This window comes from Seriola aureovittata, chromosome 21, assembly GCF_021018895.1.
Source record: "Seriola aureovittata isolate HTS-2021-v1 ecotype China chromosome 21, ASM2101889v1, whole genome shotgun sequence".
Classification (NCBI taxonomy): Eukaryota; Metazoa; Chordata; class Actinopteri; order Carangiformes; family Carangidae; genus Seriola; species Seriola aureovittata.
In genome coordinates this window covers 2,455,454-2,481,650 of record NC_079384.1, presented here as the reverse complement: position 1 = coordinate 2,481,650, position 26,197 = coordinate 2,455,454, and the positions used below count along the sequence as shown (strand labels likewise).

The window sequence follows — 26,197 nt, the reverse complement described above, 5'->3', positions numbered from 1 at the left end:
ATGACGTTTTTATCACTTTTTATGCCATACTATACTATGACGTTTTTGTCACTTTTTATGCCTTACTATACTATGACGTTTTTATCACTTTTTATGCCTTATTATACTATGACGTTTTCATGACTTTTTATGCCTTACTATACTATGACGTTTTTATCACTTTTTATGCCTTATTATACTATGACGTTTTCATGACTTTTTATTCCATACTATACTATGACGTTTTTATCACTTTTTAAGCCATACTATACTATGACGTTTTTATCACTTTTTATGCCTTACTATACTATGACGATTTTATGACTTTTTATGCCTTACTATACTATGATGTTTTTATCACTTTTTATACCTTATTATACTATGATGTTTTTAGCCTTACTATACTATGTCGATTTCATCACTTTTTATGCCTTATTTATGATGTTTTTATCACTTTTTATGCCATACTATACTATGACGTTTTTATCACCTTTTATGCCATACTATACTATGACGTTTTTATGACTTTTTATGCCATGCTATACTATGACGTTTTTATCACTTTTTATGCCTTACTATACTATGACGTTTTTATCACTTTTTAGGCCTTATTTATGACGTTTTATGACTTTTTATGCCATGCTATACTATTACGTTTTTATCACTTTTTATGCCTATTATACTATGACGTTTTTAAGCCTTACTATCCTATGACGTTTTTATCACTTTTTATGCCTTATTTATGACGTTTTTATGACATTTTATCACTTATTATACTATGATGTTTTTATCACTTTTTATGCCTTACTATACTATTACGTTTTTATCACTTTTTATGCCTTACTATCCTATGACGTTTTTATCACTTTTTATGCCATGCTATCCTATGACGTTTTTATCACTTTTTATGCCTTACTATACTATGACGTTTTTATGACTTTTTATGCCATGCTATACTATGACGTTTTTATCACTTTTTATGCCATACTATACTATGACGTTTTTATCACTTTTTATGCCTTATTTATGACGTTTTTATCACTTTTTATGCCTTACTATACTATGACGTTTTTATCACTTTTTATGTCTCAGTATACTATGACGTTTTTATCACTTTTTATGCCTTACTATACTATGACGTTTTTATCACTTTTTATGCCTTACTATACTATGACGTTTTTATCACTTTTTATGCCTTACTATACTATGTCGATTTCATCACTTTTTATGCCTTATTATATACAATGTCGATTTCATGATTTTTTATGCCATACTATACTATGACGTTTTTATCACTTTTTATGCCTTACTATACTATGACGTTTTTATCGCTTTTTATGCCTTACTATACTATGACGATTTTATGACTTTTTATGCCTTACTATACTATGACGTTTTTGTCACTTTTTATGCCTTATTATACTATGACGTTTTCATGACTTTTTATTCCATACTATACTATGACGTTTTTATCACTTTTTAAGCCATACTATACTATGACGTTTTTATCACTTTTTATGCCTTACTATACTATGACGATTTTATGACTTTTTATGCCTTACTATACTATGACGTTTTTGTCACTTTTTATGCCTTACTATACTATGACGTTTTTATCACTTTTTATGCCTTACTATACTATGACGTTTTTATCACTTTTTATGCCTTACTATACTATGACGTTTTTATGACTTTTTATGCCATGCTATACTATGACGTTTTTATCACTTTTTATGCCATACTATACTATGACGTTTTCATGACTTTTTATTCCTTACTATACTATGACGTTTTTATCACTTTTTAAGCCTTACTATACTATGTCGATTTTATCACTTTTTATTCCATACTATACTATGACGTTTTTATGACTTTTTATGCCATGCTATACTATGACGTTTTTATCACTTTTTATGCCTTACTATACTATGACGTTTTTATGACTTTTTATGCCATGCTATACTATGACGTTTTTATCACTTTTTAAGCCTTACTATACTATGTCGATTTTATCACTTTTTATTCCATGCTATACTATGACGTTTTTATCACTTTTTATGCCTTACTATACTATGATGTTTTTATCACTTTTTATGCCTTACTATACTATGATGTTTTTATCACTTTTTATACCTTATTATACTATGACGTTTTTAAGCCTTACTATCCTATGTCGATTTTATCACTTTTTCTGCCTCAGTATACTATGTTGTTTTTAAGCCTTACTATCCTATGACGTTTTTATCACTTTTTATGCCTTATTTATGACGTTTTTATGACATTTTATCACTTATTATACTATGATGTTTTTATCACTTTTTATGCCTTACTATACTATGACGTTTTTATGACTTTTTATGCCTTATTATACTATGACGTTTTTATGACTTTTTATGCGTTACTATATACTATGGCGTTTTTATCACTTTTTAGGCCTTATTTATGACGTTTTTAAGCCTTACTATCCTATGACGTTTTTATCACTTTTTATGCCTTACTATACTATGACGTTTTTATGACTTTTTATGCCTTACTATACTATGACGTTTTTATCACTTTTTATGCCTTATTATACTATGACGTTTTTATCACTTTTTATGCCTTATTTATGACTTTTTATCACTTTTTATGCCTTATTTATGACGTTTTTATCACTTTTTATGCCATGCTATACTATGACGTTTTTATCACTTTTTATACCTTATTATACTATGACGTTTTCATGACTTTTTATTCCATACTATACTATGACGTTTTTATCACTTTTTAAGCCATACTATACTATGACGTTTTTATCACTTTTTATGCCTTACTATACTATGACGATTTTATGACTTTTTATGCCTTACTATACTATGATGTTTTTATCACTTTTTATACCTTATTATACTATGATGTTTTTAAGCCTTACTATACTATGTCGATTTCATCACTTTTTATGCCTTATTTATGATGTTTTTATCACTTTTTATGCCATACTATACTATGACGTTTTTATCACTTTTTATGCCATACTATACTATGACGTTTTTATGACTTTTTATGCCTTGCTATACTATGACGTTTTTATCACTTTTTATGCCTTACTATACTATGACGTTTTTATCACTTTTTAGGCCTTATTTATGACGTTTTATGACTTTTTATGCCATGCTATACTATTACGTTTTTATCACTTTTTATACCTTATTATACTATGACGTTTTTAAGCCTTACTATCCTATGACGTTTTTATCACTTTTTATGCCTTATTTATGACGTTTTTATGACATTTTATCACTTATTATACTATGATGTTTTTATCACTTTTTATGCCTTACTATACTATTACGTTTTTATCACTTTTTATGCCTTACTATCCTATGACGTTTTTATCACTTTTTATGCCATGCTATCCTATGACGTTTTTATCACTTTTTATGCCTTACTATACTATGACGTTTTTATGACTTTTTATGCCATGCTATACTATGACGTTTTTATCACTTTTTATGCCATACTTATACTATGACGTTTTTATCACTTTTTATGCCTTATTTATGACGTTTTTATCACTTTTTATGCCTTACTATACTATGACGTTTTTATCACTTTTTTATGTCTCAGTATACTATGACGTTTTTATCACTTTTTATGCCTTACTATACTATGACGTTTTTATCACTTTTTAAGCCATACTATACTATGACGATTTTATGACTTTTTATGCCTTACTATACTATGACGTTTTTGTCACTTTTTATGCCTTACTATACTATGACGTTTTTATCACTTTTTATGCCATGCTATACTATGACGTTTTTATCACTTTTTATGCCTTATTATACTATGACGATTTTATGACTTTTTATGCCTTACTATACTATGACGTTTTTGTCACTTTTTATGCCTTACTATACTATGACGTTTTTATCACTTTTTATGCCATGCTATACTATGACGTTTTTATCACTTTTTATGCCTTACTATACTATGACGTTTTTATCACTTTTTATACCTTATTATACTATGACGTTTTCATGACTTTTTATTCCATACTATACTATGACGTTTTTATCACTTTTTAAGCCATACTATACTATGACGTTTTTATCACTTTTTATGCCTTACTATACTATGACGTTTTTATGACTTTTTATGCCTTACTATACTATGACGTTTTTATCACTTTTTATGCCATGCTATACTATGACGTTTTTATCACTTTTTATGCCTTACTATACTATGACGTTTTTATCACTTTTTATGCCTTATTATACTATGACGTTTTCATGACTTTTTATTCCATACTATACTATGACGTTTTTATCACTTTTTAAGCCATACTATACTATGACGTTTTTATCACTTTTTATGCCTTACTATACTATGACGATTTTATGACTTTTTATGCCTTACTATACTATGACGTTTTTGTCACTTTTTATGCCTTACTATACTATGACGTTTTTATCACTTTTTATGCCTTACTATACTATGACGTTTTTATCACTTTTTATGCCTTACTATACTATGACGTTTTTATGACTTTTTATGCCATGCTATACTATGACGTTTTTATCACTTTTTATGCCTTACTATACTATGACGTTTTTATCACTTTTTATGCCTTATTTATGACGTTTTTATCACTTTTTATGCCATACTATACTATGACGTTTTTGTCACTTTTTATGCCTTACTATACTATGACGTTTTTATCACTTTTTATGCCTTATTATACTATGACGTTTTCATGACTTTTTATTCCATACTATACTATGACGTTTTTATCACTTTTTAAGCCATACTATACTATGACGTTTTTATCACTTTTTATGCCTTACTATACTATGACGATTTTATGACTTTTTATGCCTTACTATACTATGATGTTTTTATCACTTTTTATACCTTATTATACTATGATGTTTTTAAGCCTTACTATACTATGTCGATTTTATCACTTTTTATGCCTTATTTATGATGTTTTTATCACTTTTTATGCCATACTATACTATGACGTTTTTATCACTTTTTATGCCATACTATACTATGACGTTTTTATGACTTTTTATGCCTTACTATACTATGACGTTTTTATCACTTTTTATGCCTTATTTATGACGTTTTTATCACTTTTTATGCCTTACTATACTATGACGTTTTTATCACTTTTTATGCCTTATTTATGACGTTTTTATCACTTTTTATGCCATACTATACTATGACGTTTTTGTCACTTTTTATGCCTTACTATACTATGACGTTTTTATCACTTTTTATGCCTTATTATACTATGACGTTTTCATGACTTTTTATTCCATACTATACTATGACGTTTTTATCACTTTTTAAGCCATACTATACTATGACGTTTTTATCACTTTTTATGCCTTACTATACTATGACGATTTTATGACTTTTTATGCCTTACTATACTATGACGTTTTTATCACTTTTTATGCCTTACTATACTATGACGTTTTTATCACTTTTTAGGCCTTATTTATGACGTTTTATGACTTTTTATGCCATGCTATACTATTACGTTTTTATCACTTTTTATACCTTATTATACTATGACGTTTTTAGCCTTACTATCCTATGACGTTTTTATCACTTTTTATGCCTTATTTATGACGTTTTTATGACATTTTATCACTTATTATACTATGATGTTTTTATCACTTTTTATGCCTTACTATACTATGACGTTTTTATCACTTTTTATGCCTTACTATATACTATGACGTTTTTATCACTTTTTATGCCTTATTATACTATGACGTTTTCATGACTTTTTATTCCATACTATACTATGACGTTTTTATCACTTTTCAAGCCATACTATACTATGACGTTTTTATCACTTTTTATGCCTTACTATACTATGACGATTTTATGACTTTTTATGCCTTACTATACTATGACGTTTTTATCACTTTTTATGCCATGCTATACTATGACGTTTTTATCACTTTTTATGCCTTATATACTATGACGTTTTTATCACTTTTTATGCCTATTATACTATGACGATTTTATGACTTTTTATTCCATACTATACTATGACGTTTTTATCACTTTTTAAGCCATACTATACTATGACGTTTTTTATCGCTTTTTATGCCTTACTATACTATGACGATTTTATGACTTTTTATGCCTTACTATACTATGAGTTTTTATCACTTTTTATGCCTTATTATACTATGACGTTTTCATGACTTTTTATTCCATACTATACTATGACGTTTTTATCACTTTTTAAGCCTTACTATACTATGACGTTTTTATCACTTTTTATGCCTTACTATACTATGACGATTTTATGACTTTTTATGCCTTACTATACTATGACGTTTTTGTCACTTTTTATGCCTTACTATACTATGACGTTTTTATCACTTTTTATGCCTTACTATACTATGACGTTTTTATCACTTTTTATGCCTTACTATACTATGACGTTTTTATGACTTTTTATGCCATGCTATACTATGACGTTTTTATCACTTTTTATGCCATACTATACTATGACGTTTTCATGACTTTTTATTCCATACTATACTATGACGTTTTTATCACTTTTTAAGCCTTACTATACTATGTCGATTTTATCACTTTTTATTCCATACTATACTATGACGTTTTTATGACTTTTTATGCCATGCTATACTATGACGTTTTTATCACTTTTTATGCCTTACTATACTATGACGTTTTTATGACTTTTTATGCCATGCTATACTATGACGTTTTTATCACTTTTTAAGCCTTACTATACTATGTCGATTTTATCACTTTTTATTCCATGCTATACTATGACGTTTTTATCACTTTTTATGCCTTACTATACTATGATGTTTTTATCACTTTTTATGCCTTACTATACTATGATGTTTTTATCACTTTTTATACCTTATTATACTATGACGTTTTTAAGCCTTACTATCCTATGTCGATTTTATCACTTTTTCTGCCTCAGTATACTATGTTGTTTTTAAGCCTTACTATCCTATGACGTTTTTATCACTTTTTATGCCTTATTTATGACGTTTTTATGACATTTTATCACTTATTATACTATGATGTTTTTATCACTTTTTATGCCTTACTATACTATGACGTTTTTATGACTTTTTATGCCTTATTTACTATGACGTTTTTATGACTTTTTATGCGTTACTATATACTATGGCGTTTTTATCACTTTTTATGCCTTATTTATGACGTTTTTAAGCCTTACTATCCTATGACGTTTTTATCACTTTTTATGCCTTACTATACTATGACGTTTTTATGACTTTTTATGCTTACTATACTATGACGTTTTTATCACTTTTTATGCCTTATTATACTATGACGTTTTTATCACTTTTTATGCCTTATTTATGACTTTTTATCACTTTTTATGCCTTATTTATGACGTTTTTATCACTTTTTATGCCATGCTATACTATGACGTTTTTATCACTTTTTATACCTTATTATACTATGACGTTTTCATGACTTTTTATTCCATACTATACTATGACGTTTTTATCACTTTTTAAGCCATACTATACTATGACTTTTTATCACTTTTTATGCCTTACTATACTATGACGATTTTATGACTTTTTATGCCTTACTATACTATGATGTTTTTATCACTTTTTATACCTTATTATACTATGATGTTTTTAAGCCTTACTATACTATGTCGATTTCATCACTTTTTATGCCTTATTTATGATGTTTTTATCACTTTTTATGCCATACTATACTATGACGTTTTTATCACCTTTTATGCCATACTATACTATGACGTTTTTATGACTTTTTATGCCATGCTATACTATGACGTTTTTATCACTTTTTATGCCTTACTATACTATGACGTTTTTATCACTTTTTAGGCCTTATTTATGACGTTTTATGACTTTTTATGCCATGCTATACTATTACGTTTTTATCACTTTTTATACCTTATTATACTATGACGTTTTTAAGCCTTACTATCCTATGACGTTTTTATCACTTTTTATGCCTTATTTATGACGTTTTTATGACATTTTATCACTTATTATACTATGACGTTTTTATGACTTTTTATGCCATGCTATACTATGACGTTTTTATCACTTTTTATGCCATACTATACTATGACGTTTTTATCACTTTTTATGCCTTATTTATGACGTTTTTATCACTTTTTATGCCTTACTATACTATGACGTTTTTATCACTTTTTATGTCTCAGTATACTATGACGTTTTTATCACTTTTTATGCCTTACTATACTATGACGTTTTTATCACTTTTTAAGCCATACTATACTATGACGATTTTATGACTTTTTATGCCTTACTATACTATGACGTTTTTGTCACTTTTTATGCCTTACTATACTATGACGTTTTTATCACTTTTTATGCCATGCTATACTATGACGTTTTTATCACTTTTTATGCCTTATTATACTATGACGATTTTATGACTTTTTATGCCTTACTATACTATGACGTTTTTGTCACTTTTTATGCCTTACTATACTATGACGTTTTTATCACTTTTTATGCCTTGCTATACTATGACGTTTTTATCACTTTTTATGCCTTACTATACTATGACGTTTTTATCACTTTTTATACCTTATTATACTATGACGTTTTCATGACTTTTTATTCCATACTATACTATGACGTTTTTATCACTTTTTAAGCCATACTATACTATGACGTTTTTATCACTTTTTATGCCTTACTATACTATGACGATTTTATGACTTTTTATGCCTTACTATACTATGACGTTTTTATCACTTTTTATGCCATGCTATACTATGACGTTTTTATCACTTTTTATGCCTTACTATACTATGACGTTTTTATCACTTTTTATGCCTTATTATACTATGACGATTTTATGACTTTTTATTCCATACTATACTATGACGTTTTTATCACTTTTTAAGCCATACTATACTATGACGTTTTTATCGCTTTTTATGCCTTACTATACTATGACGATTTTATGACTTTTTATGCCTTACTATACTATGACGTTTTTGTCACTTTTTATGCCTTACTATACTATGACGTTTTTATCACTTTTTATGCCTTACTATACTATGACGTTTTTATCACTTTTTATGCCTTACTATACTATGACGTTTTTATGACTTTTTATGCCATGCTATACTATGACGTTTTTATCACTTTTTATGCCTTACTATACTATGACGTTTTTATCACTTTTTATGCCTTATTTATGACGTTTTTATCACTTTTTATGCCATACTATACTATGACGTTTTTGTCACTTTTTATGCCTTACTATACTATGACGTTTTTATCACTTTTTATGCCTTATTATACTATGACGTTTTCATGACTTTTTATTCCATACTATACTATGACGTTTTTATCACTTTTTAAGCCATACTATACTATGACGTTTTTATCACTTTTTATGCCTTACTATACTATGACGATTTTATGACTTTTTATGCCTTACTATACTATGATGTTTTTATCACTTTTTATACCTTATTATACTATGATGTTTTTAAGCCTTACTATACTATGTCGATTTCATCACTTTTTATGCCTTATTTATGATGTTTTTATCACTTTTTATGCCATACTATACTATGACGTTTTTATCACCTTTTATGCCATACTATACTATGACGTTTTTATGACTTTTTATGCCTTACTATACTATGACGTTTTTATCACTTTTTATGCCTTATTTATGACGTTTTTATCACTTTTTATGCCTTACTATACTATGACGTTTTTATCACTTTTTATGCCTTATTTATGACGTTTTTATCACTTTTTATGCCATTACTATACTATGACGTTTTTGTCACTTTTTATGCCTTACTATACTATGACGTTTTTATCACTTTTTATGCCTTATTATACTATGACGTTTTCATGACTTTTTATTCCATACTATACTATGACGTTTTTATCACTTTTTAAGCCATACTATACTATGACGTTTTTATCACTTTTTATGCTTACTATACTATGACGATTTTATGACTTTTTATGCCTTACTATACTATGACGTTTTTATCACTTTTTATGCCTTACTATACTATGACGTTTTTATCACTTTTTATGCCTTATTTATGACGTTTTTATCACTTTTTATGCCATACTATACTATGACGTTTTTATCACTTTTTATACCTTATTATACTATGACGTTTTTAAGCCTTACTATCCTATGACGTTTTTATCACTTTTTATGCCTTATTTATGACGTTTTTATGACATTTTATCACTTATTATACTATGATGTTTTTATCACTTTTTATGCCTTACTATACTATGACGTTTTTATCACTTTTTATGCCTTACTATACTATGACGTTTTTATCACTTTTTATGCCTTATTATACTATGACGTTTTCATGACTTTTTATTCCATACTATACTATGACGTTTTTATCACTTTTTAAGCCATACTATACTATGACGTTTTTATCACTTTTTATGCCTTACTATACTATGACGATTTTATGACTTTTTATGCCTTACTATACTATGACGTTTTTATCACTTTTTATGCCATGCTATACTATGACGTTTTTATCACTTTTTATGCCTTACTATACTATGACGTTTTTATCACTTTTTATGCCTTATTATACTATGACGTTTTCATGACTTTTTATTCCATACTATACTATGACGTTTTTATCACTTTTTATGCCATACTATACTATGACGTTTTTATCACTTTTTATGCCTTACTATACTATGACGATTTTATGACTTTTTATGCCTTACTATACTATGACGTTTTTGTCACTTTTTATGCCTTACTATACTATGACGTTTTTATCACTTTTTATGCCATGCTATACTATGACGTTTTTATCACTTTTTATGCCTTACTATACTATGATGTTTTTATCACTTTTTATACCTTATTATACTATGATGTTTTTAAGCCTTACTATACTATGTCGATTTCATCACTTTTTATGCCTTATTTATGATGTTTTTATCACTTTTTATGCCATACTATACTATGACGTTTTTATCACTTTTTATGCCTTACTATACTATGACGTTTTTATGACTTTTTATGCCATACTATACTATGACGTTTTTATGACTTTTTATGCCATGCTATACTATGACGTTTTTATCACTTTTTATGCCTTACTATATACTATGGCGTTTTTATCACTTTTTAGGCCTTATTTATGACGTTTTTATGACTCTTTATGCCATGCTATACTATTACGTTTTTATCACTTTTTATACCTTATTATACTATGACGTTTTTAAGCCTAACTATCCTATGACGTTTTTATCACTTTTTATGCCTTATTTATGACGTTTTTATGACATTTTATCACTTATTATACTATGATGTTTTTATCACTTTTTATGCCTTACTATACTATGACGTTTTTATCACTTTTTATGCCTTACTATCCTATGACGTTTTTATCACTTTTTATGCCTTACTATCCTATGACGTTTTTATCACTTTTTATGCCATGCTATCCTATGACGTTTTTGTCACTTTTTATGCCTTATTTATGATGTTTTTAAGCCTTACTATACTATGACGTTTTTATGACTTTTTATGCCATGCTATACTATGACGTTTTTATCAATTTTTATGCCTTATTTATGACGTTTTTATGACATTTTATCACTTATTATACTATGATGTTTTTATCACTTTTTATGCCTTACTATACTATGATGTTTTTATCACTTTTTATGCCTTACTATCCTATGACGTTTTTATCACTTTTTATGCCATGCTATCCTATGACGTTTTTATCACTTTTTATGCCTTACTATACTATGACGTTTTTATGACTTTTTATGCCATGCTATACTATGACGTTTTTATCAATTTTTATGCCTTATTTATGACGTTTTTATCACTTTTTATGCCATACTATACTATGACGTTTTTATCACTTTTTATGCCTTATTTATGACGTTTTTATCACTTTTTATGCCTTACTATACTATGACGTTTTTATCACTTTTAATGTCTCAGTATACTATGACGTTTTTATCACTTTTTATGCCTTACTATACTATGACGTTTTTATGACAATTTATCACTTATTATACTATGATGTTTTTATCACTTTTTATGCCTTACTATACTATGACCTTTTTATGACTTTTTATGCCTTATTATACTATGACGTTTTTATGACTTTTTATGCCATACTATACATGACGTTTTTATGACGTTTTTATGCGTTACTATACTATGACGTTTTTATCACTTTTTATGCCTTACTATACTATGACGTTTTTATCACTTTTTATGCCTTATTTATGACGTTTTTATCACTTTTTATGCCTTATTATCCTACGTCGATTTTATCACTTTTTCTGCCTCAGTATACTATGATGTTTTAAGCCTTACTATCCTATTTCATTTTTATCACTTTTTAGACCACACGATACAATGAATGTTTATGCCTTATTATACCATTACGTTTGAATCACTTTCAATCTAACATAACTTCTTAAAACTGGGGTTAAGTCAAACATGAATGCCTCCAACACAGACTGGCCATCCATCTGCTGAAAGGAGTCTCAGTTCATATAAATGTGATATTTTTGGAAAAAATAAAACACCTGCTCATCATCTGTGTTCTGTCTCATGACTCAGTATCATCATATGTATTTATTACAACATGTCAGTACAATGTTCAGTCTGTGATCTCAACACTGCAGAAAAGCAGAGACCTGATGTTCTACTAATCGTATGAAATATATTGTAAGATACTGCACTGTATTTAATGAGCTTGTGCAGAATTACACAATAGTTATCCTCTGCTCTGATCAGAACCAGGATGTTATTGGTTCATTAGTAAATCTTGTCTCTGGGTGTCAGACTCTCTGTGATTGCTCCTCCTCCCTCTGGTTACCAAGAAGTTGCATCACAGGATGAAAATAGGGGGGAGGTGTTGTCCCCAGAGGCTGTTTCTGCGATCTCCTCCTGCACTCGTCACATGTGGAGGAAGGGACCTGATTTACAGCAAATACCCCCTGTGGGTGAGGTCCAGGGACCACCGGGGGCCATTTATAGAAAAATAAGTAGGGAATTATTTTGTTTTTACTACATGATGAAAAAAATATCTTTTTTTTGTTTTTTCCTCCACAGAATGTGCATTGATTCTCTTATAAAACTAGAATCACCTCCTCGTGGTTGTCTGCCTCCACCACTAAGACTAGTTCCAGGTTACATCCCTGTTTATCCAGAGAAATAGAAAATATGACCCATTTGTGTGAATTTTTGTCATAATTGTTGTGTGAAGTCTTAAGTAAGAGTTAAAAGGTGTTTTGTGAGGTCACACTGACCTTGACCTTTAACCTCTGACTAAAATCTAATCAGTTCGTCCTTGAGTCCATGTGAACGTTTGTGCCAAATTTGAAGAGATTCCCTTGCGGAGTTCTCGAGATATTACGTTCACAAGGCCACCACCGTGTTTTGTGAGGTCACTGTGACGTTGAACTTTGACCTTTGACCACCAAAAACTAAAACGTGGTCTCGGTGGTGGCAGTTTTCTGTGGTTCAGGCTTGACCTGGAGAGACAATCAGACGGCCTCTCCTCTGAAGACTAATAATGGTATTCAGCGTTTTCCTGTAAGTGGTTTAAGATTAGTGGAGGAGCATCATATGGATGTTTTGTGTGTCTGCTCCTTGTGACAGTGTAATCAGCAGGAATGATGGGAGCCTGTGAGGGACCTGTCCACTCAGCTAGAATCACTTCATCTGTCAGTGAGGTTCAGGATGTAACAGCAGCGTTCACACACACGAGTCAGAGTAGTTTAGTTGACAAAAAGAGTTTTATTTTGAAGGAATGCTGGAGTAAAGGTGAGGTAGGGGATTAAAAAAGGGTTAAAAACATTCAGTTTGTCACTGACCCCTTTAAAACAGTTCAAAGACTAGAAAACACACATCGAGTTCGTTGGCAATAAAAATAATGTTTTGGACAGAAAAATGAACAAGGAATGTGCAAAACTAATAAGATACAGTAGTACATCAGTTAAAAGAACTAAAACCAGTGCAGTAGGATAAAGTTAAAAAGGAAACCAAACACTGGACCTGTCACTGTGGTGAGTTTTAGTGCAAATATCCCACAAACTGAGCCTCAAACAAACAGGTAAAGTGCCAGGTCTTTTGTGTGAAGATGCTGTGCCAGGTTCCGGATGCGAACCAGACGGACGTTGTGAGCGTCTCCGGCGCTGTACACCCTGAAGATGTGGTAGCGCTCCTTCTCCCGCAGAGCCAGGTCCAGCTCGTTGGCCGAGAGGTGGATGAATGACTTCTCCTTCTTAATAGTCGACTTCACCTCCACGTACACCACCTCCGCTCCTCCTCCAGCTCCGAAGGTGAGCCTGAAGTCGTAGGGCTGGCCGCTCTCTCCGCTCTGGTTGCACCACAGGACATGGACGGGGCGTCCGGGGTCATCGCCGTCCCGCCAGTCGCACAGGAAGGAGTTGACCAGCTGCTCTCCCCACTCACCAATCGCCGCCACGTCCATGGCGTCGTCAGATAACACCACCTGCGGGAGAATAGCAGTTTAGCTGGCTAACACTCAGCCGCTGGGAAACCATCACATGTGGTGGGAGTACTCACGGTGGTGGGCCTCTGGCAGGTGAGCTCCATGTCCTCCAGAGTGGCCTGAGGGGGCTGGACTTTGTTCCAAAGGGGGAAGTCCAGGTTCAGAGGGGGGCGCTGAGTGTCAGCAGTCCCCTGAAACGTACTGGAGAGCACCACGGCCTCAGGGACGACGCTGCGAGACAAAGGGAGGAGCAGGTGGAGAGAAGTGGGATTATAGATTAAATAAAAATCAACATTAGTTTTGTACATGAATATTTCAGACAGTGTGGGAGGAGGAGGAGACGCCTACAGGCTGCTGGGAGCAGGCTGCTCTCTGACGGTCTCAGCAGGCTGTGCAGATGGAGGACTCTGTGCTGGTCTGGGATCTGGGGGACCCTCCTGTCTGTCAGTGGTCTCATTCTGCTGACCGTGATCTGTCAGACAAACAAGACCAAGAGGAAGAATTCACATTCACTGTGGAGGATCTCTGCTCTGTCACACTGCAGATAAAACAGAACCAGCTGATCTGTGTTATTCATTAAATATTAAAGATCCATATAACCTAGAGGTAGATGTCCATGTGTAGTGTGATTATAGATCAGCTCTAGCTTCTATATTAATACTGTGAAAGTATCAAAGCCTCAGTCCACAGAGAAATGCACACAGCCTGTATTCAGAAACTGAGTCTTAAAACCAGCCGTCAGGACTTCTGGAACTTTGTGATGTCACAACAAAGCAGTCACCAAGCCCCGCCCACCTGGACCCACCATCCAAACCTTGCAGGATTTGGTTTCTCTGAATGTTTTACCTGAAATCTGTGAAATCTTTTTTTTGTTTGATCGCTCAATAATAGATAATAATATAATGAAGCTGAAACATGGCCGACGTGTTCAGGAACCAGAAACCAAAACAACGACCTTAAAGAGGCTAAACCTCTGCAGAGCTGTGCAGAAATGTATCATTAAATATTTAATGTTCACTTCGCCAGACATTTGATCTATTATAAAAACATAAATATTGATCGGTGGTGCAGCTTTCAGTTCAATAACCACATTGACTGGATTTTCCCTGTAACACTGAACCAGTACAGACAGACAGACGGACGGAGGTTTGTTGAACGTGTTACCTGGAGGTGGTTGTGTGGAGGTGATGTTGGGGGTCGCAGCAGCAGGGTGAGGAAGGGCCGGGTGGCTGAGGGCTCTGTGAGGGAGGGGCTGGTCTGGAGGTCTGCTGCTCCTGAGTGGCTGGTTTCCTTCAGAGCTGCTGGGACTCTGGGGGGGGGCATAGCTGCTTTCTCTGGGCCCAGCGTCTCTCTCTGGGTCCCGGTCTTTAGGCGCAGCAGGAGGTGGCCACATCTTCATGACGGCTTCTACTACGCCTCCACCTGTCTGACCTGTTGGCACACAGACGCTGTGAGTCATGGGAAATGTAGTTTCTCCTCGTTTCTTCCTTTATTTTGAACAGCTGTGTAAATACCTGATCGACTGGCTCCTGTGTTCAGGATCGACGCTTTAGGAGGCCAGCAGACCAGCGTCTGCTCCCCATCCTCCTGTGCAGGGCGGGCCGGCTCCTCCAGGGAGCTGACGGAGGAGTAACTCCTCGACAGCCCTGAAGACAAGAATTAAAACCAACGAAGAAGAAGAAGAGAGCAGAGAATAAAAGCTGTGAAACAACAATCTCATAAAAGCCTGTCTCACACATTTTGTAACGAGTCCTTTGATGAAATGAATCCACGGGAATGTGTGTGTGTGTGTGTGTGTGTGTGTGTGTGTGTGTGTGGTCTACTGATGTTGTGGGGACCTAAATCTGTTTACACTGTTGCATTATGTAGACAAAAAGTAAGTTCCCATCATTAAATTTTAAGGGCGAAGACGTGTGTGTGTGTGTGTGTGTGTGTGTGTGTGTGTGTGTGTGTGTGTGTGTGTGTGTGTGTGTGTGCACTCTGCTGCAGTGAGGGATCTGCTCCTCTCACTCATTGAGCCTTGGCAACAGCTGCTCTTTTATGTTGCCACACACAACAGTGAACAAACTCAAATTAGCATATGTGAGAAACGCACCAGTTATCTTTCTGTGTGTGTGTGTGTGTGTGTGTGTGTGTGTGTGTGTGTGTGTGTGCGGGACTGAGACTCTTTGAATATTATGAAATGATGGTGGAAATCAGGGCAAATGTGACAGAGACTTGGAGAAACAGCAGATGTGAAGCGGCTCTGTGTCGTTAGGATTCATCTCAGGCTGCAGTTATATCACAGTTACAGTTACAAGATGATTCTCTGCATCAACACTGAGCTGCAGATACAGATTTCCTGACATTCTGCAGACTGAGACAGTGACGTGTGGATGTGACCTCAGTCCTGTCTCTGACTCGGATGGTTGCTCCTGAGATCCTCTGATGAAGATCAACCTCGTTAACGTCCATATGATGTTTTTATATAATACAAACATATGATGATGAAATAATCATCAACACCATGGCCGAGTGTTTCCACCTTGAACTGCAGTGAACCAATGAGTCTCATAGAAACAGATTCAGGGTTTCATACATCACAAACTTAAGGAACCAATCCTGTCACCTTGTGGGGACGGGGCTAAATAAACCTGAAACCTTGTCAGTACAGTGAGAGAGAGAGTTAGCATTAGCGCAACTGCTAACACTGTGTCAGCCACTGCAACTTACAAGCTAACAAACAACATAAACAAATAAAAGATGCTAACTGTGCTAACGGTTCTGAGCCGTCTGCTAGTCTCTGGTTCTGGTTTCAGACTCTTCCTCTGAGTCTGGGTCTGACTGAGGCTCAAACATGTGGCTGAGTCTCTCTGATGTTTCCTCCTCTCAACATCTTGATGCTCTCTGCTCTTTCACCTGTCCACCTGGAGCCAGCAGGTGGTGGGCGGGGCTCAAGCCCTGATCCAGATTTATCAACCAGGAAGTAAGAGGAGATGAGCTTCAGACCCAGTTTAATGTGTGAATACGTTAAACTAAATATGAATCACAGCAGAGGATTTTAAAAAAATGTCTGGAGGAATTACTTGTCAAAACCCAGCACCTACATTACCCATAATGCACCTTTGAATGCTAACAGTCAGGTTGGAGGTTCAGGTGTTTTATACTGATGTAGCCTGAGTCTGATGATGTCACTTCTGTCTAAGTAGTGACATCACTTGAGTCAGTACAAGATGTTTCTGGTGTCTGGAGCTCGGACTCTTTACCTCTGTCCAGGGTCATATCTGGTCTGGGGGGCTCGGGGACCTCCCACTTCTCCTCCTCACTGGGCAGCTCTTTGATGTCCTCTTTCTGCAGCAGTCTGTTCAGAGCTCCATCATCCTGCACACACACACACACACACACACACACAGTTAACGACCTCATCACGATGTAGGACATTACATGTGTTTTATATATAAGATTTTATGAATGTTTTAAGGATTAACACGCAGCGCTGATCCAGTGGTTACATCATAAGACCCGAGCTGAGGACATGTTGGGTTCCTCCTCTCAGATCCTCAGAGAAAATGTTGATGACCTCATTAACCCGTCCTGCCAGTGACTGTTTGATCAACAGGATTAACACAGTGGAGTCCAGACGTCTGCGGCCGCTCTCCCAGTTACAGTAATAAACAGATATAATGAGTGGAGGGGCAGATCAGTCCACAGCCTCTCACATCATCTGACTCCGGTGCATCAAACGTCTGTAACGCTGCAGAATCTCATCATTAAAACCTTAAATCAAATCAAATCAGTTTCTAATATTGATGATGTAACACAGCTGCTGCACAAAAACACACCGGATGAGTTGTTCAATAGAGAGAAATCAGAGCTGAGGCCTGATGTTTTAACCTTTGACCTCTGAGTCTGTGTGAGAGAGGAGAGCGAGCCGCCACGTAAACGAGACTCCCTCGGGGGAACCGGCTGATTAGATACTGCTGCGCTCCGCTCTGTGGGTGTGTGTGTGTGTGTGTGTGTGTGTGTGTGTGTGTGTTCGAGTGTGTGATGGAGAAGGACAGGATATGGATTAGTTACATTGAGTGTGATCAGGGCGCTCAGGAAATGCATCAGCTCTTTTCTGTGGTCGCTCTCGGTGCAGAACAGTTTCACCAGCTCCCTGAAACACACACACACACACACACACACACACACACACACACACACACACACACATCTATGAGCATCACATGATTCCTTTGTTGATAGCACTCAGTATTAACTTGCAACAAGAGGAGAGAAGAAGCTTGAAGAATGGCATTGTGGGAAAAGGCTGCGTGTCAGGACTCTTGAGTCAGAGCAGAGAGAGTGTTTCAGACCTGCAGATGTCCAGCCGAGCGGTCAGGTGATCCTTCTGGATGTAGAGCTCCTTCTCGTCCTTCAGCAGACAGATGACGTCCTGCAGCTCCACCACCGGCTCATCGCTGTCGGCGACATCCAGCTGGTAGCGGATGTACAGCTTCCCCACCTGTGAGCAGACAGACAGCGGGTTCCAGGGTGAGGCCAGGTGTAAGTAATAAACAAGAGCTGAGGGGACAGACAGTTACAGTAGTGAGAATAACTGGTCTGTCACATGATCAGATCCACCGCTGACCTGCACCTGATGAGCGGCAGACTGAATGTGGACAGTAAGTCTGAGACACCGACTGAGCCGACCTGCCCTCAGTGTTCATGTTAGTAAATCTGACCTGACAGAACCGCAGGGACACGGAGGCTGAGAGGAGGTTCCTGCTGCTGAAGCTGCGGTCGGCAGCAGCAACAACCGGCCTTCCAGATTATTCTCATAATCTCTTTTTTTATTTTATTTCACAATATCAGACTGACAGACCCGCATGAAGCTATAATGTCCAACTAGATTATACTTCTTTGAACAGGGACGAACAAAGCCTCAGTCTGATCAAACAGGAAACAACCTGCAGGTCCCGAGTGAGCTGTGACCGTCCTACCTGTGCGAAGTAAAGGCGCTTGATCTTCTCTCCGATGTTGTTGTCGATCAGGTCTGAGTAAACGTCACCCAGCTCTTCGTGGTAGTAGAGGAACCTCTGGATGTAGGGGACGACAAAGCGCACCATGGCCTGCATGGGCGGACAGGGCCTCAGGTTCTCAGTCACAGGCTCGGTCTTCACGCAGTGGGACAGAGGACGGATGCCGCAGATCTCCAGAAACAAAGATCGGTCCTTCTCTTTGAAGGCTGGGGCGGAGTTCGCTCGCTCTCCTGTGACTGTGGGACACAAACAGTCACGATCTCCATCTTTAATATTTGTCTAGGTTCAATAATTAAACGGTGTTAATCTAACACTACACAGGTACCAGAGTTCCCGGTCCGGCCTCTCGGAGCCGCCTTCTTGTCTGCTGGCGGCAGCTGGAGCAGACAGACCTGCTGGTGATGTTTAAAGATCTTCTCCAGCTCTCTGTTGTCGGCGATCATGGGTTTACGTGCCAGACTCACCCAGCTGCTGTCCTTGGTGGGGAAGACCCTCTTATCAGACACCATACCTGGACACAGGTAAACAGGAGGGAGAGTCAGACGTTTGTGTTATTCCATTAGTTCCGATAGTTAACGGCTCCAAGACAGAAGCAGCTGATTGTCCACTGATGCTGCTCTGACAGGAGGTCGATGACGCTCGTTCACACAGACTGAGGAGGTGATGGAGGTGGATGGTGTTTGTGACATCAGTGTGAACTTCACTCACCTTTCAGAGTGGAGCAGTAACTCTGTTTGAGATGGAAAGTGTTTTCCTGTTCTCCAGACACTTGGCTTTTACACTTTTGAGCTGTTGAAGACATAAAGACATTATTTATATTATGTTATATTATATTATATTATATTTCATATTATGCTGAATGCTCTTACCAAGTCGGGCGTAGAGCACTGACACATCCTGCAGCACTTCAGCAGTCGGGATGGGCGATGAGGAGCAGATCAGCTCCATCAGACCCACATACTGGTTCATATTGGGGCTGGGCTCCACACTCAGGAGCTAAATATAAAGAGATGTAATCACAGACACATAAACAGTGTACATTAGCTTCAAACAGCCAGGTATAAGTTCATTACAGAAGCTGAGGACAGCCTGTGGAGCTGGACTAGTCCTGCCTGCTAGCAGAGGTTAGGCTAACGTTAGCTGGTCGCTTAGTCCTCATCCCAGAGGCCTTTTCTCTTGTAGATTTAAAAATGAAAACATGCAGTTTGAAAATGGGAACCAGTAAAAGCAGCAGGTTTAAGTATTTCTGAACTGATGTCACACGTTTCTTTATTTGTCTTCTACATGGAGCATCACCTGTGTTTAGCTTTAGCTCCCATTTTAAAGCAGCTAGCGTCAGCTGGAAACCAACTCACATAGCTAACGTTAGCTTATTTAACTAGCTAGCTACACATGATAAAGTCATTGTTGTTGTTAGCACCTAGAAACCTTTTATATCTTTTCTATATTCATTTAAATATTTGTATCCCTCCACTTTATATACTGTGTTGTCTTTGCTGGTTCTTTTACTTGATTGTTTTAAAGAAACATTTTTCTTAATTATATTGATTTGATTTTTTTTCTTTCTTTCTGTTTTTGTTTGATCTAAATAGTTTTTATGTTGAGATGAGGTTTGACAGAAGCCCTCCATGGGTTCTCTCACCTTCACATCCACGTTATAAAAAAACTATGTACAATGTATTTGTAAAGTTTTCTGTGTGCGAATAAATAAATCCAATCAAACATTTTCGACATGTAGGAAAATGACTTGAGCATTGACAGTAACAGAGGCGGCACAGTGTCGGGCAGCGCACCCTGGTGAAGAAGTCTTTCATGCCGTCCAGCTGGCTGTAGAAAGGAGCCAGGAGTTTGGGCTCCTGGACGCCGCTGTCCTGGCTGTGGATCAGCTGTCTGTAGCGCTGGAACATGGTGGTCGTGTCGCTCCAGCACACTTCCTTCAGGTGGTAGAAGCGTCCTGCGCACCAGTCATCAGCTCGTCTGGGGGAGAGAGGTTTTACTCAGGGGTTTAAGATTCTGACACGAACCTGAGAAAAGAGAGAGAGAGCGACAGAGCTGACGATTTACCTGTTGTACTCTATGAAGACTGCAGGGGTGTGCTGGAACAGCTCCTTCAGGCTGCTCTGGGGACAGTTTGTGTGCAGGTAGCTGTACATGTTGTGGATGTGCTGAATGGTGGAGATGAAGCCCGCCCCCTCTGACTCGTCCTCAGGTTGTCGCTGCTCCTCGGGTTTGACGCACCACTCCTTCAGGTAGGTAATCAGAGCCTCCACTGAGATGCTCTGTCTCATTCCTGAAGGAGCGAAAACACAGTGACAACCTGCAGTAAACAGAGGATGATCAATAACTAAAGATATCTGATCTCTACCACAGCAGACACATCTTTACCCAGAGCTCTGCTGAAGTCGCTGGGGTCTAAGTCCACGTAGAAGACGTGAGTCCCCAACAGGTCGGTGACCTCAGGTGAGGTCAGGTAGACTGAGTTGGGACACAGGAACTTCCTCTCTCTCTTGTCTCCCTCCAGCGGGCGATAAGCCGGCAGCCAATCAAGACGACGCAGGGCGTGGGAGAAGGAGGAAGTGGTGTCTTTGATTGCTCGTCCGTCGCTGTCAATCACCTGGGCTGTGAGGTACTGAGAGTAGCGGTGCCTGATGGAGTGAGACAGGTGGAGGTCATGGTTGGAACAGAAGAGATGACCTCTTCTTTACACCCTGTCATATCACCTCGAGGATCGTTTGATAACTCTGTGTCTTCGGCTGCAGCTCAGTGAACTTCATGTCATTAAAGCGTCAGGACTGTGTGACCCCCCCCCCCCCCACAGAGGCTTCAGCGCTCAGCAGAGCTGCACGTGCTCAGTGAGAAGAGAAATCTACTCGTGTTAAATGGACCGGTGTAACGGCAGCTACGCTCCACATGCGCCTGCAGAGCCACGACTCGAGAAAAAAAGTTCACATGTGAAGTTTGTGACAGACACAAAACCACTGCAGCGTCTCGCGGCCTTTACTGAACGTAAATAAGAGCAGGTATGAAAATATGGAAGTTACACCACTGGTCGGCCAAGTGTTGGGCTTTTCCCATTGGCTGTTGCTCTTTCAAAACGATTTGGTGCAAACGGTTTTACAGAAACACGGCTGTGTGTGTGTGACAGGGACTGTGTGTGTGTGTTACCCAGTGTCCCAGTTGGTGGCCAGCAGCTTCAGTAAGGCCGTCCTCTGCTGCAGGAGGACGGCGTCCGGCAGCTGGGCAGTGGCCAGGGCACGAAACTCCTCACAGGGGTAGTCATCGAGCACACAGCCCTCCCCAGGGATGAGGCGCCACATTGTGCTTTCAGATGACCAGTGGCTGGAGGCCTGGTGGGTGGGGGGGGTGGGGGGGGAGGGGGGGGGAGAGAGAGACAGAAAAGGATTAAACAAAAACACCTAGTGTTACTAAAGAGGAGACAGTTGAACGGGACTTTTCTCGCCGTCGCTGCGTTTAAAACAAGCGCTCCCTCCATCTCCATTTTTAAATCTCAGCTAAAGACACATTTGTACTCACTGGCCTTTTTTAGCTCGCTAACCTTTTAGCCCGTTGTCATGTTCATAATTGTGTATTTTCCTTGTGTTTACGTGTTTCTACTTTCCTTGTGCTTTACTTATTCTTCACATTTGTTTTACTTCATTTTATTTATTTGAATCATCCTCCGGCTGTGTTTAAATGAGCTCTAGAAATAAAGTTACACTCTCCACCTCACTTGTTCAGCCTTGTTACGCAGGAAATATGAAACTCCATTGTTCCAACATTACGTGAAGGCAGCAGGAGTTTCTCAGTGACTGATGGTGTCAGGACAAATCCACAGGTTATCCCCCTCTATCTGCAGCTCAGGCTAAAACAGGCACCGGGCCTCAGCTCTGTCTGTGACACCTGCTTTTTCTGCTCATCTTCAAAGCAGATATTGATCTCTCTAATGACTCATCATTATTAGTAGCTTCATCCTTTAATCACCACCTGAGTCATCGTGATGACTCACACTTGTTTTCTAACGCAGAGGAAGAGTCTGTTCTGCCTCTGGTGTCCATGCAACCGGTAAATATTGTGTCTTCACACGACACATCCACAGCCTTTTATCATCTGTGCTCACAGCTGCGGTGTTAGCGGTGCGACGGCCTCCTCACCAGTTCTTTAGCGCTGAGCGTTTGTGTCTCTTTGCGGATGATGAGACCGTCTCTGACTCCCAGTGTGCTGAACAGCTCCCTCCATCCTGCCACATCACCGTCTGTCTGCACGTAGCAGGGACTCAGTAAGATCCAGTCGCAGCCTGGAGGAGGAGGAAGAGTCAGGATTAACGTTTCAAGGAGGAAAAAACAAAACAACAATGAATCAGAAATACTGTAAATAGTTCAGTGTAAAACCTCTGATATCAGTTAGTGATTCAAACCAGGGGGAACACGAGTGTAATCAATCAAACCTCACAGAGAACGTCCTGCACGGCTTCAAGGCCAAAACTACTACTACTACAAATACACTGTTTATCCAACACGAACAGAACCAAAGCTGCAGTTTCAGGCAACATGTGACTTTGTTCAGTGTCTGTACAGGTGTGTGTGTGTGTGTGTGTGTGTGTGTGTGTGTGTGTGTGTGTGTACCTGGCAGTTCCTGCGGCAGGTTGATGTTGTCGTACTCCTCAGAGAAGTGCACTCTGTCCTGTCCCGGGCACAGCAGACCCCTGCTGGTGAGGACAGGTACTGCGACGTCTGAGTACTGACTGGAGGAGGAATGCTGCTTGATGAAAACCAGGTAGCTCACCACCACCGCCTCGGGCTTCAGCTGATGATGATGATGATGAAGAAAGAAAGACACTTCAGCCAAGTACAAAGGTAAATACATTTTTAAGCATAAAACCTGTAAAATGACTATAAAATCACTTTAATGACACCCCGTGGATCCAGTTTATCCGGCGTCCTACCTTCCACTTGTTGTTGCTTATGGAGGGGTAGATGTGTTGCTCCAGCAGCTCCTGAGGCTCCAGTTCGTGGACTCCCAGTCTTCTGAGCAGCTCTCGAACCTGCTGACTCTCCAGAGGCTCCACGCAGCTCAGCAGCGAGGGATGAACGACGTTCACGTCCTTGTACAGTGCAGACAGCGGCCCTGTGAAGAGACAACATGGAGGCTCTTATTCCAGTTCATTTCTAAGTTACATTTATTTAGGATTAGAGAAGAGAGAGGATCTGGAAGCGTGAAATATATCGAGTTCCTCATCAATCTGAATGTCTTAGTTTCCTCTCAGCTGAATCTGAACAGACACAACGACAGAACAGGTATAAACACACCTGAGTGTGTGTGAGTGAAAACCTCCAGTGACCTACTTTCCCCCCCCCCCCGAGCTCTGCACTGCTCAATATTTCAGTGGAACTCGGTTTAACTCCGTCGCCTGTCTGAAGTCATCACACACATCTCTGCCGACGTCACCTCTCAGCAGATCTTCAGGCATTAGCTTCACTTGCAGAAGGATGAACTACACTCAGTGACCTGGAAACCAGCCTGAGCCGAGGCTTCACTCCCTCTAATACCATTTCCTGTTCTTTGTTTCCAGGCTGCCTGAAGCGAGAGCTGGTGAACGCTGTTCTCCATCACACATGACTGCAGGAATGTGCTTATCTGAAGAATACACCAGTAACTTAGTGTTGGACAACTTTACAGGTGTGTGGCTGCGGTCGAAGATCGTGTCATAAGTCACAACGTCAACATGTTTGACAAACGTCACGGCTGCTGGTGCCGCAAAAAAAAAATCATGTTCCTTTTTTGTATTTGATGAAACATGATGATGTGATTTTTGTTGGTTTTGTACCAAACAAACATGTTCTTTTACATCTGGAGAACACAATCTATAGGGGGGGGGCGTCTCTGTAGGGCCACAGCGCTAATGGTGCTAACAATACTCAACAATGTGACACGTTTGACCTTCATCAGATAAACTGCAGCTCCTGTGATTTGGATATCGCACTTGGTCACATTGTGATTTTATTTGGATTAATTGTGCAGCTCGAGACGGGATCAATACTTTCTTGACATTTTATAGACCAACGAGAGAGAGAGAGACAGAGAGAGAGAGACAGACAGAGAGAGACAAAGAGAGAGAGAGACACACAGACAGACAGAGACACAGAGACACAGACAGACAGAGACAGACAGACAGAGACACAGACAGACAGACAGACAGACAGACAGACAGAGACACAGACAGACAGAGAGACACAAATCAATAATTCATGTCTGATATTCTAACCCTCTGCTCTGGGCCAAGTGTGTGGATGTGGGTGATGTGAGCAGTTTCACTTCTCAGAGAAAGGTGGTGGTTTGTCACGCATCATGTGTGTGTTTGTGTGTGTGTGTGTGTTTGTGTGTGTGTGTCTGTGTGTGTGTGTGTGTGTGGTGTGTGTGTGTGTGTGTGTGTGTGTGTGTGTCTGTGTCTGTGTGTGTGTGTGTGTGTGTGTGCAGACAGCTGTTGACGCAGGTCCTTTAAAATGCTTCTGAATCACCGTCTCTGTTTGTCTGAGTATCACATAATCCACGGTGCTATTTTTATTTCGCTCATGAAGAACCACCGTCACTCTAACCTTCGCTGCCGATGCTCTGTGAGCACAGATGGAGAGTGAAGCATGTGAAGCTCTCACCACCACCGAGGTGATATATA

At 37.8% G+C, this 26,197-nt stretch overlaps 1 protein-coding gene across 1 annotated transcript in view; it reads right to left on the bottom strand.

The window, feature by feature from the left end:
* Positions 1-13,786: 13,786 nt before the first annotated feature.
* wu:fj29h11 (uncharacterized) overlaps positions 13,787-26,197 on the bottom strand; it is a 29,475-nt gene continuing 17,064 nt past the window's right edge. Inside the window, exons 29-47 of the mRNA XM_056365889.1 lie at positions 24,470-24,651; positions 24,150-24,330; positions 23,679-23,821; positions 22,693-22,874; positions 21,913-22,172; positions 21,592-21,817; positions 21,321-21,504; positions 20,397-20,523; positions 20,236-20,316; positions 19,853-20,038; positions 19,489-19,763; positions 18,862-19,010; positions 18,581-18,662; positions 17,770-17,884; positions 16,039-16,170; positions 15,689-15,955; positions 14,873-14,996; positions 14,599-14,755; positions 13,787-14,524 (exon numbers count right to left, since the gene is read on the bottom strand). Of these exons, the coding sequence (XP_056221864.1) occupies positions 14,111-14,524; positions 14,599-14,755; positions 14,873-14,996; positions 15,689-15,955; positions 16,039-16,170; positions 17,770-17,884; positions 18,581-18,662; positions 18,862-19,010; positions 19,489-19,763; positions 19,853-20,038; positions 20,236-20,316; positions 20,397-20,523; positions 21,321-21,504; positions 21,592-21,817; positions 21,913-22,172; positions 22,693-22,874; positions 23,679-23,821; positions 24,150-24,330; positions 24,470-24,651 (3,467 nt within the window). The 3' untranslated portion in view covers positions 13,787-14,110. The remainder of the gene's footprint in view (positions 14,525-14,598; positions 14,756-14,872; positions 14,997-15,688; positions 15,956-16,038; positions 16,171-17,769; positions 17,885-18,580; positions 18,663-18,861; positions 19,011-19,488; positions 19,764-19,852; positions 20,039-20,235; positions 20,317-20,396; positions 20,524-21,320; positions 21,505-21,591; positions 21,818-21,912; positions 22,173-22,692; positions 22,875-23,678; positions 23,822-24,149; positions 24,331-24,469; positions 24,652-26,197) is intronic.